Here is an 18,935-nt window from a genome sequence, read left to right as displayed (position 1 = left end):
TCTATAGCCACCCGCACCTCTAATTCTGAGACCGACTACTTTAAACATACAAACCTTAAAATACAGTCTACTTTTTACCCAAGATATACTAAAGAACCATTTATCAATACTTTTGAGAAATTAGTGGAAAAAGATCTGGAAGATCTTAACATTCAAAAAATTGGGAATCATTCCAATATTACGACAGCAGAAAGGGTGGCCATTAAATAACTTACCAATAATCCAGATATCATTATCAAATCAGCCAATAAGGGGGGAGGTCTGACGAATCTTAACACAGCTGACTACCATAATGAACTGGAAAGACAACTTAAGGATAACACTACCTACGAGCTCCTTAATGGAGATCCCACTTCCATTTACCTTAAAGAACTTGAAACACTCCTTAGCAGAGCTTCACTTAAAGGTATCATTAATAAAGAAGAATACCAGTACTTCTCTATTCAGCACCCTAGGATTCCTGTTATATATCAGATGCCGAAAATCCACAAGACCCTCATTAACCCACCTGGCCGACCCATTGTCTCGAGCATTGGGTCTCTTACGACCAATCGATCGACCTATATAGTCTTCTAACTTCAACCACTAGTCGTGTTACAAAAGAGCCATCTAGGAGACACCGGCCATCTTTTGGAAATCCTTACAGATGTTAACTGGGAACCAAATTACCTCCTTTTAACTTGTGGTTTCGCTATACGCAATAATTGACCACCAGGCTGGCTGCGACCACATCTAATCTATTCTAAACCAGTTGTCAGACCTCCCACACAAACAGATCGATTTCCTGTTGGATAGTATATCATTTGTTCTTCATCATAACCATGCATCATAACCTGCTCCAGTGGGAACTACTGCAGACAGGTTCGCGGGACTGCGATGGGTGCAAAATTTGCGCCAAGTTACGCAAACCTGTTTGTAGCCCACTGGGAAGAACTTAACACCTGGAACAACAATCCCTTCCAAGATTACATTCTATTATGGCAAAGGTATATAGATTATGTGTTCTGTATTTGGAAAGGTGAACGGACTCAACTAGATCTATTCCTTGCCCACATAAATCACAACCAGCTCAACATATCATTCACTCATAACATCAGTGATCAAAGCATTGAGTTCCTTGACTTAGAAATTTTTGTTAAGAATGGCAAGATTGCCACTAAAAACTTTTTTTTAAAAAAAAGTGGATTGTAATTCATTTATCCATACATCCAGTAGCCATCATCCCAACTGGCTCAAAAATATTCCCAAGGGACAATAGACCAGACTTAGGCGTAACTGTATGCATCTAGCCCAATTTGATGAACAAGCCCTCATTCTTAAGGAAAGATTCCTAGAAAAGGACTACAAGCTAGAGATCGTAGATACTGCCTACCTACAGTTGAGAGAGACAGAGAGAGACAATCTTATTAAGAAAAAAGATACAGTGGAATATCAGAACTTTACAAAAAGACCAACACGAGCCGTTCACGACACTTGGGAGCGGAGAATCAGTGTATGCAGATACATACCGACAAGGTATTTTTCTCCATATGGATTATCATAATCCCGTCTGGACTGTTGATTTAAGGACTTTCAGTTAAGTGTTTGCATACCTTAAGTTACCTCACGGTGTCTGGCAACTATTACTCATAAAAGTTGTATAGCGATTTTAGTTGCAGTTACAGACTTTCTCTCCAGTTCATTATGTTATTATCGGTTTTCTCTCTTTAAGATTACGAGGGTCCACAATCATAAACGACCCAGTTATACGGTACACTCCAATTTATGGACTGTGAGCCGACGTGCTCTTCTGTGATTTGGCAACTGTCAATTTGTTTATATCCATTTGATTGTTATTATAGAGTGATCACTTGTGTATTTTGTAATTGGTTACCATACAATACAATCCATACATCTACTTCTGTGTCAAAATTATTACATCCACTCTATCCCCTGCCCCCCCCCCCCCACCCTCTGCGCCGGGGAATCCTCTATTTAGTTATTCCTAGGGGTTTAGGACCATTCCCCTTCCACTCACTCCCCTGGCTGCATATATACAAATTCTGGGAAGTGCAGATATCCCGTTTTTTGTCCATGTATAAACAATTATTTAATTAAACATACAAATATTAAATTAGTATGTTAAACCTCAAACATAAATATAAGAAGGTTCAACTGTTCACTAAATGAAGTCAGATAACTTATAGGGGAATGTTATCCAACACTGGCGTCAATGTTCCTTTTAGTACACCACATTTTTTTCAAACTGGAATAAAAGAAAAATGTAATTTGAACCCAAAACGGTGACAATTCCTGTTGCAAATGCAGCGCATACTCTACTGTGGCAGGTATTTTTTCTGACTGGAAAAACGAGTCATTCATAAATTGTGTAACACTATCCCACAGCATCTCAAAAGACAGCACTGCAGAATGTGAACACACACAGGAGACAGATCAATAAATGGGTTAGAAATTTCATTAGTAATTCAAGCGATGGCAAATTTGAGCTTAACCCCACCAGTGATGTCTGTAATGTTTACCCTAAAAGAAAAACCATGAAAAGGACTTCATTAAAAAATTTTTTTTTTTAGGCTACAACATTAAAGTACATTGTATGAAGCGCATAGTTAAAAGTTGAAGAAAGAATTGATGAAACAAAACATCAGAATAGCATTGTAAGGCTGAACGCTATCTTATCTAAACTTTACAACAGAGTTTCTGGTACTCCTATTATGTAGGAGAAAGGTTAGTTTGAGATCGGGTTGTCCAAAAGTGGTGTCTCATTTTATTGATAGATCTGTGTAGATGTATAGACCATACAGTTAAGAAAAATAAAATCAAATGATATCGTTTTACTACTTTTATCAACACCAATGAAACAGATCTGGATTTTTCTAGAAGAAAAAAAACAAAAACAAAAAAAAACAAAACAACTTACAGATAAGGCTGGAAATGCATCAGTGTCCCTGTTTTGCATCTCATACAAAGACTTTGACTCCTCAATGACTTGTTTCTCCCTACGTTCCTCTGGAGTCAGACCAAAGTAAAGATTCTCTCTTTTGAAGTAGTTTGATTCTTCACTACGCTCCCGCTCAAGCTTCCTGTGAAAAGATGAAAGCATGAGTAATAATATTATTCCACAATTACTTCCACATATTGTTGATTAATAGACTAAATTATATCCTTAAAAGTACAACATACTGTAACATGAATTATTTTTTGTTGGGGGGTTGAGAGGGGTAGGCTTCCTAGCAGAAAAAGTGGCCTCAAGGATAGACTTCTAGCCTGTTGCTATTTTATACACAGAAAGAAGCGCTATAGAAATGGAAAGACCCTGATCTGTCGTCCATGGTGTTCAGAAGAAATTAAGTGAACTCTACCAAATCATTACATAGGCCAGTAGACCTTTTGTGTTGATGTCTGGACAAATAAAAATAAATAAAAATGAAGGGTGTTAGGGTTGAAGCAATACCTATGGTCTCTGTTGATGCATATAGTATGGATGTGTACTGATGATGTTTGTATTCTCTAGCTTTGGTACTGACAAACTGGGAATAACCCTACACAGAGTTTCCACAATCCCTTTTCAACCAATGCGCTCATTTTATTGATTTATATGGTGTATGTATGGTGTATTTTTGGTTTATGCAAAACAATGGAAATTGCAATGTTGAAAAACAACAAAAACAATGGTAGTGTCCCTATAAAGTGAAAATACTGCATAATCTATTCATAACAAATAGGGCACTTTGTTCAATATCTACAGAAAAATGGAAGTGTAAGAAAATATAATGGCATCAAAGCTGCAAATACAACTTTAAAGTCTAGCAAATTAAACCTATAAATACGAATGGGAGGTGCAAAACAACAGGGTCTGCTCATTGTTAAATTCCAGTGGAATGATAAAAGATGTTAGGATACTTTGCCATGGACAAGCAATAACAAAAGTGTCTTTCATGCAAGTGCATTTTACACAGGAATAAAGGTCAGGCAATTGTACTTTTAAACTAACCAGTGTAATGTGCCTCTAGCATGAAATAAATGTGTCTAACATGAAATCTGATTATAGCTTTTATTGTTTTATTTTTTCCCCTTTTAAAAAAAGTCTATCACCTGCAATCTATGTTGGCATGTAAACATTCAGGGCACAATAGTGCTGCATGTTTTTCTGTTGGTTACAGGAGTTTACCTTCCAGGCACTTTTGGAGGAGTCCTACTCCGTCCCTTGTTCTCACTTGTTGTGGCTTGGTCTGAAGACAGCCCATGCTGCTTGATCGCAGAGACTTGTTGCAAACGAGGCGACGAGGCAGACTGAGTCTTTATTGGTTTACCATAGCTCTTCTGTCCCCTGTAATCCTTCTCTAACAATAATAAATATAATCTGTTACTTTATTATCAAAAGTCCAACATCATCCTAAAAAAACGAAAAAAATTCAAAGCAGGATATCTATTTATACTTACCAAACTGTACGGCTGGGCCACTTGCAGACGACTTCTTCATCTTTTTCCCTGCAACAGTGTTCCAGGCATCTATACTACCGCTTGTCAATGGGACCGGCTTAAGGTTTTTCAGCTGAACAACATGCCTAAAAATAGAAATTATACTACTATTATTATTGTCTATTTATAAGGCGCCACAAAGTGTCCGCAGCGCTGTACATAGTGCATGGGGAGAAAAAAACAAACAAAAACAAAAAAACAACCCCCCTCCCACAAAATAACAAAAAAAAACCCCAAAAAACAGGTCATGGCCTACAGGGGATTACATGAACAAAGTGCAGTAAACGATCAACCCAGTAGAGCATAGGGCAAAACAGGACATGGCATAATGGGCAATACCAACAAAATGTAGTAAATTATCAATCCACTTGTACTAAGGAGGCTTAAGTGGGGGCAGGATACTAAGAAGCTAGAGAGTGAAAGGGGAAGAAAACTAAAGCAAGCAAGGGAGAGGAGAGAGAAATAAAGCAAGCTTTACCTGTGCCCTAGAGTGTGGGAGCAACTAACAGGATTAAAGCCAGCGAGGTGGGAAGACAAGAGAGAAGATGAGACCTGGGGCAGGGGCCTAGGGAAAAGTAAATCAAGTAGGGGAGACGAGGGTAATGGTAACAGAGGCGGGCCATGAGGATAAGAGTCCTGATCGCGTGATTTTACAATCTAGAAGGGAGGGACAAACTAACAAGAGACACAAAGCAGTGAGGAAAGTAAAGCTCTGGGGGATGAAAAATAGCAGGTAGTAAGGTGAACAGAGGAGGAAAGAGAAAGAGGGCGAGGAGTACTAAGACTGGTGAAGAGGGATCATGAAGGGGTAGGTAGTCAAGGTGGGTTTTAAAGGGAGTGTTTGAAGATGTGCAGACTAGGAGAAAGCCTGATAGAGCGATGGAGATCATTCCAGAGAAAGGGACAGCACAGGAGAAGTCTTGAATGTGGGTATGAGACGAGATAACCTGATGGGAGGTCATACAGGGGTCGTTAGCTAACTAAAGGGGTAGAGAGGGTATGAATGGAGATGAGGTTGGAGACTTAAGGAGTTTAAAGAGGACTTTGTAAGTGAGGATGAGGAGTTTGAGAAGGATTCTGTAACGGAGAGGGAACCAGTGCAGTGCTTGACAGAGAAGGGAGGCAGATGTAGTCTAGTGGGAGAGGAAGCTAAGTCGGGCTGCAGCACTGAGTATGGACTGAAGAGCAGCGAGACGGTTTCGGGGGGAGACCAGTAAGCAGGAGGATGCAGTAATCAAGGCGGTAAATAATCAAGGTGTGGATGAGAGTTCTGGTGGCATTGATTGAGAGGAAGGGTCTGATACGAGTTAGCTATATTGCGGAGGTGAAAGCGTAATGTATACAGTATATATAACACTATAGAGAGTTTTAGCTACAGTGAAAAATTTGCAACTATTTTAAATAACTATGAGCAAGCTATATCTACATACACTATTAATTGACCCCCATATTTATAAAATTCACAAAGTGCAATTAAAACTTTAAATGCAGCATTTGTGACACAATTGGCTGAACAGTGAGTTCAACCACTCATAATTTACCAAAATTACCTAATATAGTGGTGGATAAAACTATGCAGATTTCAGTAGATAGCCAGACAAGTTCAGGAGTTAGTCTGACTTTATAGAGAGCCAGGAAAGATGTGTATCCACTGAAATCTACTGGAGTTATACAAGGTTAATTGAATGATATTCTTATATGACCTGTCCAATCAGCAGAGGTTAAACAAAAACAAATACACATACTTCTGCCCCAGCTCCTCCACAAATACAACAGCCGGTCCATTCTCCACACCAACTTCCTGGATGTGTGCATCATAAAACACTCCACCTGGCTCTAAGCAGACCTACAATCAATAAGACAGCATTGAGAAATTCCAGAAACTTTTAAGAGGAAGAAAAGCACTTAGATTAAATATTGCATTTACATGTTCCAAATATTTCAGACCAAATATACAGCACCACAAGTGTTTCAATATGTATGTGGGGCATTTTCATTACCTTCCAACAATCTTCCTGTGATGCCTCCATGCTTTAGTTCAAAGGAATACTAAAATGGACTATTGAAAATAAATAGGCACACTTGAAAGTGCTCACTGTACCTTTCTTGGGAGACAAATTCATTAAAAGAAAGTCAATTGTTCCTGTCGTAACTCTCCCACTTCCTCCAAAAAGCATCATACTGGCTTTCTAGCTCAATCCAAGAGAGTTCAAGGGCTAGATTTACTAAGCTGCGGGTTTGAAAAAGTGGGGATGTTGCCTATAGCAACCAATCAGATTCTAGCTGTCATTTTGTAGAAGTACTAAATAAATGAAAGCTAGAATCTGATTGGTTGCTATAGGCAACATCTCCACTTTTTCAAACCCGCAGTTTAGTAAATCTACCCCCAAAACTCAATTGATTAGCAGGAAAGAACTGCAGGTCAGGAAGCACATGGTGACACAATGATGATAACTATTGGCATCACAATTAGGGCTGGAAACTATAAGCTAGTAAAGGTTTGTGTTTAGGTACTATATTTTCTACTAGGAGCTTTTTATTGACAAGCATACTACTTGCTGAAGCATGTGATGTTTTCCTGGAGGAATAAGGATTCTAAAGTTCTAAGCTTTCTTTTCTCAATCTTAGTTAAAATCTGGCCATGAACAGAAAGAACAAAAAGCAGTATAACATGAAGAGGAAACTATTAGAGGATGAAGCTAGATATATGCTATAAAGTGAATGGTTCAAGGGACACACTGGATTTGATATACAAATGGTGGGCATGCATACGTAGAAAGAAAGGCATCTGGGTGTACAAACAGTTAATAAGTTTAAAGAAAGCACAGAACTTTAAGGAACAAATAAAATAAAAAAAAAATAGTTACAAAAACTCCCCTGCCTATATTCTTTGCATATTTGTATAATGGCCGTATTTTGAAAAAGTTGTGGTTTCATGTATGAGAATACAATTTAAAGCCAACCATATAAATAAACCATTTGAAAACCCTAAACACTTGAACTATGCACTTAAGCAAGAGCTAATCGACACTACCATAACTGGTAAAAAAAAAATAAAAAAATGATGTTGGATACTACACCTCTGTATATTATTGTCTTGTACAGATATATAACTTATGCATAAACCCATTGGTATTTCCATCTAAATTAACATCTCTGACAGCAGTTTCCTATGAACATACTGCCAGTAAAGAAACTTGACAACTGTTCAATGAATATGATGGTAAAGTAACATTTTAATTGTAAATTAAAAAGACTGCAGTAGGATAGACATCACATTTAACTAGAGGCTGTGACTTACTACATTTTTATTTTTCTAAAGATATAAACAAAATCACACAGCTATTCAATTAGATATTTTTCTCTATATCAAGCAATTATTGTGGACCTGTCACCTACACACAATGGAGTCCATTAAAACCTTGCGAACAATGTTCACAGAGTGTCACCATTTGCAAATCGATAGCTACACACCGAATCAAACGACAAAACGGATTCCCTTGTGTGTAAATGAAAGGCCCACTTTAAAGCAGATCAAAAGGAGTGTCCTCCATTTCCACTGCAATTTGTCTTGCAATTTTTTAAAAACATTTTATTAAGTAGCTATTAAAAAATAAATATTTTTTCAATGGCTGTAATATTTGAAAAGTTAGCATATTAAGAGCACCAGTTAATAAACAAGGAGCTATACGCTGAAATGGGGCACACTTACAGAATGCCAACAGACCATCAACCTTAAATCAAGGAGAAATTTATGAAGGCAGGCAAACTCCCCTTAAGAGTTTGAAGGCGTTACCCTCCAACTATTCGCTGAGCTGGGCACTGCTGACATCTATTAGATCCAGTGACTGAGCAGCAGCCGGCTACCCATCTGTTTAATGACCAGTCATCCACGTTTGCGAGTGTCGCATAACACCAGAAAACAGTCAGTCTTACGTATTGAAGCTACGTCGATCCGAAAAGCCTGAACCACATCCAAAAGAATAAGGGAATCCTGACTACCTGATTGCAAGTCCTGGGACAATGCAGGGTTTAAAATATCCTGGTTGAAATTAAATTTGGAGACCACGTTTGGCTGGAAAGAAGCCCTTGGTACACAAAATAACCCTGTCTATGTGAATAATAAGAAAGAGAAACCAGCAAGATAAGGCTGCCAACTCAGAAACATGTCTTGCTGAGGAATTTGCCAGTAAAAAAAGAAAGACGTTGGTTTCCTGGCTTTAATAAACATCTGGATGACCCTTTCAGAGAAACCCTTTCTACGAAGCATCAAGACCTTAACCGTCAGGCTGTCAAAGCCAGGCGTGCTAAGTATTGATGGAAAAACATATCCTGACTGAGAAGATCTTCCCAAAGAGGGAGTCTCCACAGCGCATCTATTACCATGCTGAGAAGATCTGAGCATGGTAATAGATCATCTGGAGCCAGTAGAATCACCAGCACCCTTTCCCGCTTGGTCTTTTTCAGCACCCAAGGCAACACGGCATAGGAAGGAAGATATATACCAGCTGGTAGTTCCAGGAGACAGTCAGGGCATCCACTAATGACGCCTGTGGGTCCCTGGATCTGGCACAATACCAGTCCCCTTTGTTGGCCGTGAGGCCATCATGTCGACCTCTGTCTGACCACACCTGTTCACAACCTAAGCAAACACCTAAGGGAGGGACCATTCCCTGGGTTGATTGGCAAGATGACTCAAGTAGTCTGCTTCCCAATTGTCCACCACTGAGATATATACCGCTGAGATGGCCGGAACTAGATGTTCCGCCCAACGTATGACCTTGACAGCTTCATTCATAGTGGGGGACTTCTGTTCCCCCCCTGGTGGTTGATATATGCCACAGTCGTGGCATTGTCGGACTGGGTCCGAATGGACCTGTCCCTCAGCAAGGACTGTGCTTGAACCAGAGCACTGAAGACTGCCCGCAACTCTAGCGGTCTGTCTACTGAGGAATAATCCTCCCAGGTTCTCATTTTCTGAGGTGTCCTGAATTTCCCCATCCTTTTGAATTGGAGTCTACTAGCTCCTGAATCTGGGAATGAGCCTGGTCTTTTCATTGTCTACCGGAAGATGTTGTCTCCAACAACTTCTCTAGGGAGGAAGATACACGGATCAATCCCTGAACTGACCTCTCCCGGTTTTGCATCCAGGGAGGTTCTTGTGACGTCACTAATGCATCAGGGGCTCGATAAGATACTAGTCGAAGAGGAGGCGGGAAAATCATCATCACCTACCGAACCCAGACTGTGCATTTTCCCGTCTCGAGTTCCGTAATGGACCTTGCCAGTTCTAGAACCAAGTCGGGTGTGTCCCCAGCAGACGAATGGGGACCCAAATCCTGAGACACACAAGCCGTGCACCAGGACCGACCATCCACTAGGCCAGTGTTGGCTAACCTGCGACACTCCAGGTGTTGTGAAACTACAAGTCCCAGCATATTCTTCCAGCAATAAGCTGCTATATATTGGTAAAGCATGCTGGGACTTGTAGTTTCACAACACCTGGAGTGTCACAGGTTTGCCAACACTGCACTAGGCAACTTCGTTTGACATCTCGAACAGGTGACGTACACTGAGCTGCACTCCCAGTCTCACTGTGCAGGTGAACACAATGTGAACACTGCTAGCTTGAAAAACAGAATACAAATAAATAAAAGAAAAGACTAAACTAAAAAGTGCCCTACTCTGTTGGAAATTACTAAAAACTGACCTCTTCCGTCCAGAGGGAATAGAGGGCAGGGGGGAGGAGGGGAGAAGGGATTGGCAGGTAGGTTTAGTGCCTTACTCTCCACACAGCGCCCTCTATAACCCAGGGTCAGCAGTGTCCCCCAAATGGTTGTGCCAGAGAAAGATGTTTATTATGCCCAATAAGTGACACTTAAAGAGCAGCAGGCGTGAGAATGATTAAGGTTTCCACTTTAAAGTACAGGGCTTAGGAACAGTAAAACCTACATTATCAGAAACACTTTGTAAGTTCTATTTTCTATCAGCCATATGCTTATCAGAATTGCCTGACAATCAAGTACGCAATTCTGTATTTGCTCAGCTGCCTACCTAACTCAAAATACTGCGTTACGTATGGTTTTTACATCTCCCTATAATATTTATCTGGATTCTTTAGATCTATTTGGTATATCCAATACCTGAGATTTTAGATTAGCCATCCTATAAAGTTGGAACATTAGCCATTTTTGCAGTGCAGATGTAATATTCTATTAGCTCTTCATTTGTGAACAGAACCTCACTCAGTTATGACGTTGTGTAGGAGACATTATACCTGCGTATCAGTCTCTTTGAAGATTTTGTGTAAATAAAGTACACTGTGGTCTAGTTTCTTTAGTTTAAGTTAAAATAATTCTATTTTAGGGGTTACTCAAGTTTGAAACCTATATATGATCTGAGTATAAACATATACCCTCCCCAAAATGCAAAAAAAATAAATAGCTAACAAGTGTTGTTTTTATACTTATATGAATATATTTTGTAATATAAATACTGGATGTTTTGGGTCCTTTGTCTCCGATTGGTTCCAGCCTACCATTTCTTTGATCCCTTTAAGCGCTATCAGTTTGTGACCCGACCCAGTCACTTAACTTATTTACATCTTTCCTGACATTTTGAAATCTCCTATTAACGGCTAATATTTTATATACTACTTTTTGAGTTATGGTTTGATATAATTAAGATATTGAAACAGGATTACATATTTGTTAATGTGAATTTTTATTTTTCTGTACCTTTCCTTCTAGGAAACCATTATGGGACATTCCACATCAAATCAACACAGGGTTTCAAACTGACTGTTTCAGAATGTAATGAAATTTGGTATAATAAATTATGTCATTGGCGTAAAGAAAACCCCCAAATCTTAGGCTGATATGTACACTGGTTTTGAAGTTGTACACCTTTAAAACTGCACTTTTTTTTAACGAAAAATTAGCTTTTAACGTTTTTTAAAATTGCATTTGTAGCTCACCGGATTGAGCTAGAGAGAGTTTGGCAATGTCTCATTTTAAATCTCTTGCTATGGGCTTTCATTTGATATAACACACACCTTTGGGAATTTATTAACAACAGTATGAACACATTTTGAGATGTTTTTCAAAAATGTAAAAATATGGCTTTTTGAGAAAATCAAAATTTTGAAAATTTTACATTTTTAATTTTTATTGAAACATACTGCTGTGTTATATATGAAAGCCCATAAAGAGAGGCCCGACTCTCTCTATATCAGGGTAGCTACAAATGTATTTGAAAAAATATTAAAAGCAAATTTTGCAGCTTTAAATGCATTAAACTTCAAAACCAGTGTACATATAGACCTAAGATTTGTGGGTTTCCTTTACACCCACGGCAGCATTTATTATACCAAATTTAATTTAAATTAGAGAATGTAAGGTAGACTTTTTTCTAAAATTGTGTTGATTTGATGTGGAATGACCCTTATCTAGTGTGTGACTTTTTTTTTTTTTTTTTCTCTTTCCCCTTTCTTTACAATGCTCTTCAACAAATGCATTCCTTCAGCCTTAAGGGTCACATATTTTGTTAGTCCTTTGGTAAGTGATAGTTCCACTGCTTCACTCCCTTGTTTCCTCAGTCTCTTTACCTCTCTCTCTCTAATCACAATGTCATATAGTTCTACTCTTTTGGCGTTGTATTTGGTTACACAGACAAGATCACTCATGCAAAAATGAACCATATTTTTGCACTGGCCTGGCCACCTCAGAATGAATACTGGAAGTCTTGGAAAACCAGGCTTCTTTACAAACGGTCTATTACCTATGTGGCTGGTGTGGTCACTTTTTTCCCACCTATTTGGCCTGTTGTTGCCTTGATGACCCTTTTACCCACACACACCCGTCCCCTGTGTGTTTTTCCCATATTTTCCAGCAATCTGTGCAATTTGGATATATTTAAACAGATATACTGCATCAGCTGATTATGGAATAGCCTTATAACACGTGTTGATACTAATCTTTTTGTTTTTTATTATTATTGCCGTCTTTATTGCTCTTTGCATTTGTGATATTTGTATTTACAAAAAAACAAACTCACTTGGCATTTGTCCCCAACAGAATACTGCATACCAGAAGCAATGGAGAAGTCCAGCTTTTCCTGATCTAAAAGACAACAAACATATCCAAGCACTATAGAACAGTGTGATCAATAGAAAGTACACAATACAATGATTATCATTTGCATTTTTCCAACATGAAGTGTCAAGAAGAGATGGACTAAAATATAAAATGTGATTTTCAAGGTAACAAACAAACATGTTGCTTTGCACTACAAGTTTCTAAAACGTATGAATAATGGTATTAGAACATAATTAAAACTTATACTATTATAAATAAACATAAAAATACACATAGAAATTTGCATAAGTAAAAATAAGCAGTGCTATGAAGTCATAATCGAAGTGTGATATTGTGTATCACATCTAATAAACGTAAATTAAGTATTTTTAAAATAATACATAAATCCTTTTCTTTAAAGCTTTCTATGGAAAACATTTCTTGGGACACAGTATCCACTTTTAGGAGGAATGACACTTCAAGAGAAAAAAGTGGAAAGAAACATCCTGTCTTACCCTTCATGCTACCAGGACTACTTCAATAACCAAAAGCATAGGCAACCTACATGATAAAAGCAGAACGAAGATAAAAAAATAAAAATAAATAAAAACTCCAGCATGATTTCTGGGTGTGAAGGGTTGGAAAGAAGCGTTCCATTTATTGATCCCAAGATTAAAGTCTTGAAAAATGCAAGACTTGTAAAGAAATATGGTCTTACTCTGTTTCCTAAATCACATTTTTTGCAGTTGTTTGTTAGAAGCTTCATTTACAATATCAACGAGTTACTGTTTGCAGCTTATCCTTTGATCCATGACACCAATACCCTAGAAGTCAATTTAGCAGGACTTGGGAGCTAAAATACCAAAAATCAGTCCAACATAACAAACATATAATAGGTACTTTCTGCATCTGATCTACTCAATGGAGACTCTTGGACTGAAGAGAGCCCAACTACAACCCAGTGTACTTTAGCTGCACCAAAGGTCAACCACAAATACTAAATGTAGTTTAAGTAGCTTTTAAGAAGCCTCATGTTGTTTTAGTATGCAGCATCTGTAATAAGAATGTCGAAGGAACAGAATGCCTGAATAATAAGTATCTATAGAAAGTAAAATAAGATGTCCCAAATTTCATTGCAAAGTATGAACAAAATCTCCAGACAGAATGGAGAATAGTCTACTGACATTGCAAAGATTTTTAACCTGTTCCTTTACCAACATACAAAGGATTCCTATTTGATCCCCCCCCCCCCAAACAAATTTAAGCAATCTAATCCTGCTACCAAGGAACCCATTATTAATTATATATTGCTTTTTTATACAGTTATCAAATGTGCTGAAATAACATTTAACAAAGATATATTTACAAGTGCAAGCAAGTTCTTGCAAAGTCAAAACCTAACCATAGGTCCCAAAGCTGAATTCCAAAGATAGTCTGGTTTCTGGCCAAAAAAAAGTAAAGGATCTCTGCAATTCCTATATCATACTCTGAATTCTGTTTCATGCAGGTCATCTCAGAAGAGGACTTCCTTCCTCCCCAACTCATCAAACAGGAAGGAATATTCTGGAGCTTTGAAAACCTGAATAGCCTAGACCTAAGTATAAGCCATATAGCACATAATATATCTTCTTGTGAAAAAGGATGTAGAAGTTGTAAAGGAGGAGGCCAAGCCAGTCTCTGCTTTTTTGAAGTTGAAGTGTCCCCTCTTCTAAAAGGGAAAGCTTAACCTCCTGAATTCAAAATAGGTGAAATGTTATTCCTCTCACACAAAACACTGTCGGAGATAAACATGCATTATTTATGGACTTTAGCAAAATCGTTACTTACATGATAAATAATATAGAGTAAAAAAACATGAGACAATTGGCTAAAACAAATGGCATACACTTAAAGGGAGTTTGAGCCAGTTAGTGGGAGGTTTTACTTGAATGATCACCACACAAGTAACAGATACCGTCAGTACAATCACAATTTTAAATCTGTTTTACAAATCCACATAACTTGCAGGCCCTTGCACAATTTGGCTAGTTCTCACAGGTGAAACTAAATGTCCTTATTATAATTTATTCATTAATAGATGGATGGCCGTTACAGACAGCTGCTTATTAGTCAATCTGCATTACCTGACCAATACAGTACAGTATACATGCAATACAGCATGGGTTTTGCAGACAATAGGGAATCTCTCTCTGCAAATCCTTCTACAATGTTTTAGTGAAGTAAAGAGATCATTTTTTTTTTACCTCTTTGCGATTTCATCCAGATCTCATACGCCACATTCCTGTAAACCCCCGGGTTAAGTGATCGAAGAACAGCTGATGGGACACTGGAAAGTCCATCCTTTCTTTGTGAAGGCTGCAAATTATCAATAATTTGTGTAAGTCACACTTTAATAGAGTACCTCTACTGGTGTGAGACAGTGAATAGAATTACATTCAATGACAGATACTAAACGTGACTGTTTATGTTATAAATATTCACATTGCTAAAGTACAAAAACTAATTACAAATCAGAAAATGACATGCAGCGCTCTGCAACATACAGTATGTATTCCATTTACATATGACTTATTTTAATGCTCTTTAATATGTACATGATGTTCTCTAACTACAGAACACATTAGGGGGTGTGCACAGCATAAAGTATACAGATTTTCCAACAATCTAAGGCCTTAAACACTAGGAGTAAATAGTCAAGCATGTTTAACCTTGGCCACCAAAGTGGAGTAAATTCTTAGTGATGTCGGAGCTTGAGAAAATATTGTAAACAAATGGACCAGACGTGCACCTTTCTGATAAGCATTTACACCAGGCCTGTCCAACCTGCGGCCCTCCAGATGTTGTGAAACTACAAGCCCCAGCATGCTTTGCCAGTAGACAACCAGTTGATAGCTGGAAGGGCATGCTGGGAGTTGTAGTTTCACAACATCTGGAGGGCCGCAGGTTGGACAGGCCTGATTTACACTGTGTCAAATTCAAAGTCTGCAGGGTTCTAAAGCCTTAATGCTCGATAAAATATAATGTAGTTCTATGGAAGTAGTCATCACTAATTGTGTCTTTTGTGCAGGAAGCCTTCTACATTTTCGTCCACAGAGACACCTAGTGTTGGAGATTTTACAGGAATTTCTGCTCACTTTTTCTCACAACCTATAGAGGTACGCAGAAAAATGAGCAGAGATGCCCATCGTAATGGCCGGCAATGTGCGCAGCGGACATCGCAGTAGAAGCCGCACGCCACATTGCCAGCAATTGAATTACCCCCTTTAACTACCACAAATTTTTTACCATTTGTGTATGAGCCCCTAAAACGCTACATAAATGCATATTGTTATGCAAAAGGACGAACCGTATTGCAATGATGTAATGAACAAGTAAACTGAAACACCATGGCATAACTAGCTCTGGCCTTCCTACTCATTTCTAATTTTCCACCTCTGTCCAACATTTATCTTATGGACCCGAGCAAGCTTCTTTGCTTTGAAGTCTTTATTCACCTGTATGTCACTGATGTAGTCAATCATTTTAAGTGTTATTTTGCACATGTAGCAAATAAGCTTACCATAAAGGATAATGTATCAGATGAGATCAGGACACTATCTTTAAGCCCAAAGTAGGGCGTAAATTAAATATAGCTTCGATAAACAATTTGGTAGTAATTTAAATGTAGTCCTCATGCTTTATCCTGTGTGGTATGCTTATCTGCCACATGCAAAGAAAAACAAATACCAATGAATTTCACGCGATCCCTGCATCAAAAAGGAGAACTCCCCTGGGTCACACATATTGTAATCTTCCATTTCACACTATTAGTGTATTATGTCTTTTTAGCATTATTCAAAAGATTTATCACTGTTCTAAAAGAGAAGGTCTCAATTCCAGTGTTCAAATGTGATTATAAAAATTTGTATCCATGATTTACAAAAGAATGTTAACTTGTTCAGCTAACATGAACCAGTCCTGACTGCTTAGAAATATAGCTCCAATATGTGCAGATGAACCCTGAGGGCACATTGGGTCTGATGTCCACAGGGGCTTCACATATTTCTTAACTAGCTTTTATGGAACTATTTAAATAATTTATAAAGAAAATCCATCAGTACTATACTGGAGTGTACAATATCTGAAGCATACCTTTCCATCCTTGTGAGATTTAAACCCATTCATATCAGCAAAATTCAGATTGTTATTCCTGTAATTATTAGAGAAAAAACAACGTTTGGCATAAAAAGCAACAATGCTATATGTAGATTCTCCAAAATCTACATTCTTAAATATAAAAGGTGACACATGCATTGGAACCAGTTTCTAAAAGATTGCTTTATTCAACAACAATTTAATTAGAATTTAAATGGCAAATCTATAGTTAAACATTGTAAAAAAAACACAGCTAACTCAAATGCGACATAAAATTCAGGGAAATCATATATAGCTCCTCACATGTAACTTCAAGATGTATCAGCAAAAATATGGCCATCTCTCTCTCTCCCAGGCTGAACAAAGGAAGCATATGATGTCACAGTGCAATAATTGAGAACTGTACGAATGGATTGGCTTTAAAAGGGGAAGACTGAGATAAGACACATATTTAGAACATGAGGGAGAAGGGCAGTTATTAAAGTGTGGAGTTGTTCAAAAAACAATTCCCCCCATGACTTTATTTTCAACTTAACAAAAAACACTTAATATCCGTTGACCTTTCTACTGCATTTATTATCATCAAACTATTTCCATCATAGTTATTTTTTCTAAGGCTGTAGCAGATAAACTGACAAATTCTTTTAAAGATATCCTATTGTAAAGCTTAATGGAAAACTTGAGGTATCTTTCACTGGACCCCAGCCATGTCTCTCCTAAGCCCCTTACAATCTCGCCCACAATGCAGCTTGAATGTGGAATTGAATGTTCTGTGAAAATGCTAAAAATGCAAACAAAATTACAAAAAGAAATACTACTTATGTGAGGCACTCCTTGATTGACAAGTGGGTATATTGCTGACTTATAAGATGAATAATAAAGGAAAGGAAATCTAAAGAAGAAATGGCACTGGCATCCAATTGGGGATGAAAAATACACTCACACTAAAATAAAAATTAACTTTTATTGGTTATAATAAAATAAGTGATTAAAAGCGAAATATAAAATAAGTGAGACCTGTAGGTAAAGTGAGATCTACTGTGTAGTTGCTGTTAGTCCTGTGATAAGTCTTAGTATGTAATATGGTCGTTAGCTACAAAGTTATTTAATCACATATATTGTTCTCATCATAAAAATGTAATCTGCCTTTAGAGATCACGAATCACGTGCCTATCATCCACATCAGGTGGCAAATCAACCATCTGCACATGTGTAGGGGATGCCACACTTACTCTGTACCAAAACAGTAAGTCATCATCATCATCTTTTTATATAGTGCCACTAATTCCGCAGCGCTGTACAGAGAACTCACTCACATCAGTCCTTTACCTATTGGAGCTTACAGTCTAAATTCACACACACACACACGGGTCAATTTAATATCAGCTAATTAACCTACTAGTATGTTTTTGGAGTGTGGGAGGAAACCAGAGCACCAAAGAAGGAAACTTACGCAAACACGGGGAGAACATACAAACTCCACACTGATAAGGCCATGGTCAGGAATCAAACTCATGACGCCAGTGCCGAGAGGCAGAAGTGCTAACAACCAAGCCACCGTGCTGCCTATTATTATTCCGTCTTTTTCTATGGTATAATACAAGCAGTTTGTAGTGATGGGGGAGGGGGGGGGTGGGGGTTCATTGGAAGGGATTTCTATTTTATCTACAATTTGCATTATAGCTTTACATACAGTAATGCACATCACAATCTCCCTTACCCAGCAACTTCCTTTTCCTGATCAGATCCAGAAGCATCACTGTCAAAGGCCACTTCTTCAGCTTTTGTGTCGGAATGGTCTGCTTTTGACACATGTTTTTCAACATCAACCCCAAATACCTTTTCATAGAGCAACTCATAAATTACAGCTTAAAAAAAATAAAGAAAGGCATGTCAGATTATATGGTAGAAAGAAAAGTCATGATCGGCACTTACTAAAAGCCTATCTCTGTAGGACCAAATCAGTAATAGGCTAGGTACACCATGGAGGTTTTTCAGGGAATCATCGGGCCGATATACGACCGTTTAGTCAGATATTGTGTTGGTGTGCATACTGACATGATGAACAACAATCGTCCCAAAGTACCAAATGTCGTTTAATTTGGTTGGTTGGAATGTGTGATAATCTTGTTCCAATCACCTTCCGATCCTGTAGTGTGTGTGTACTCATGTTTACAATCTCCATAGTTTTTACAGAGTCATGGCCTTATCAGCCGATGCCAGCAATGAACATGTCCCGGTGATTAA

The 18,935-nt window shown here is 38.1% G+C and overlaps 1 protein-coding gene across 1 annotated transcript in view; it reads right to left on the bottom strand.

Annotated features, from left to right (window-relative positions):
• Positions 1-18,935, bottom strand: part of OTUD4 (OTU deubiquitinase 4) — a 59,764-nt gene that overhangs the window by 20,482 nt on the left and 20,347 nt on the right. The window contains exons 7-14 of the mRNA XM_075199168.1: positions 18,409-18,556; positions 16,686-16,743; positions 14,798-14,909; positions 12,535-12,599; positions 6,225-6,325; positions 4,441-4,565; positions 4,169-4,340; positions 2,918-3,080 (exon numbers count right to left, since the gene is read on the bottom strand). Coding sequence (XP_075055269.1) covers positions 2,918-3,080; positions 4,169-4,340; positions 4,441-4,565; positions 6,225-6,325; positions 12,535-12,599; positions 14,798-14,909; positions 16,686-16,743; positions 18,409-18,556 — 944 coding nt within the window. The remainder of the gene's footprint in view (positions 1-2,917; positions 3,081-4,168; positions 4,341-4,440; positions 4,566-6,224; positions 6,326-12,534; positions 12,600-14,797; positions 14,910-16,685; positions 16,744-18,408; positions 18,557-18,935) is intronic.

Source organism: Mixophyes fleayi, chromosome 1, assembly GCF_038048845.1.
Source record: "Mixophyes fleayi isolate aMixFle1 chromosome 1, aMixFle1.hap1, whole genome shotgun sequence".
Classification (NCBI taxonomy): domain Eukaryota; kingdom Metazoa; phylum Chordata; class Amphibia; order Anura; family Limnodynastidae; genus Mixophyes; species Mixophyes fleayi.
This window is presented reverse-complemented; position numbering and strand designations above follow the sequence as displayed.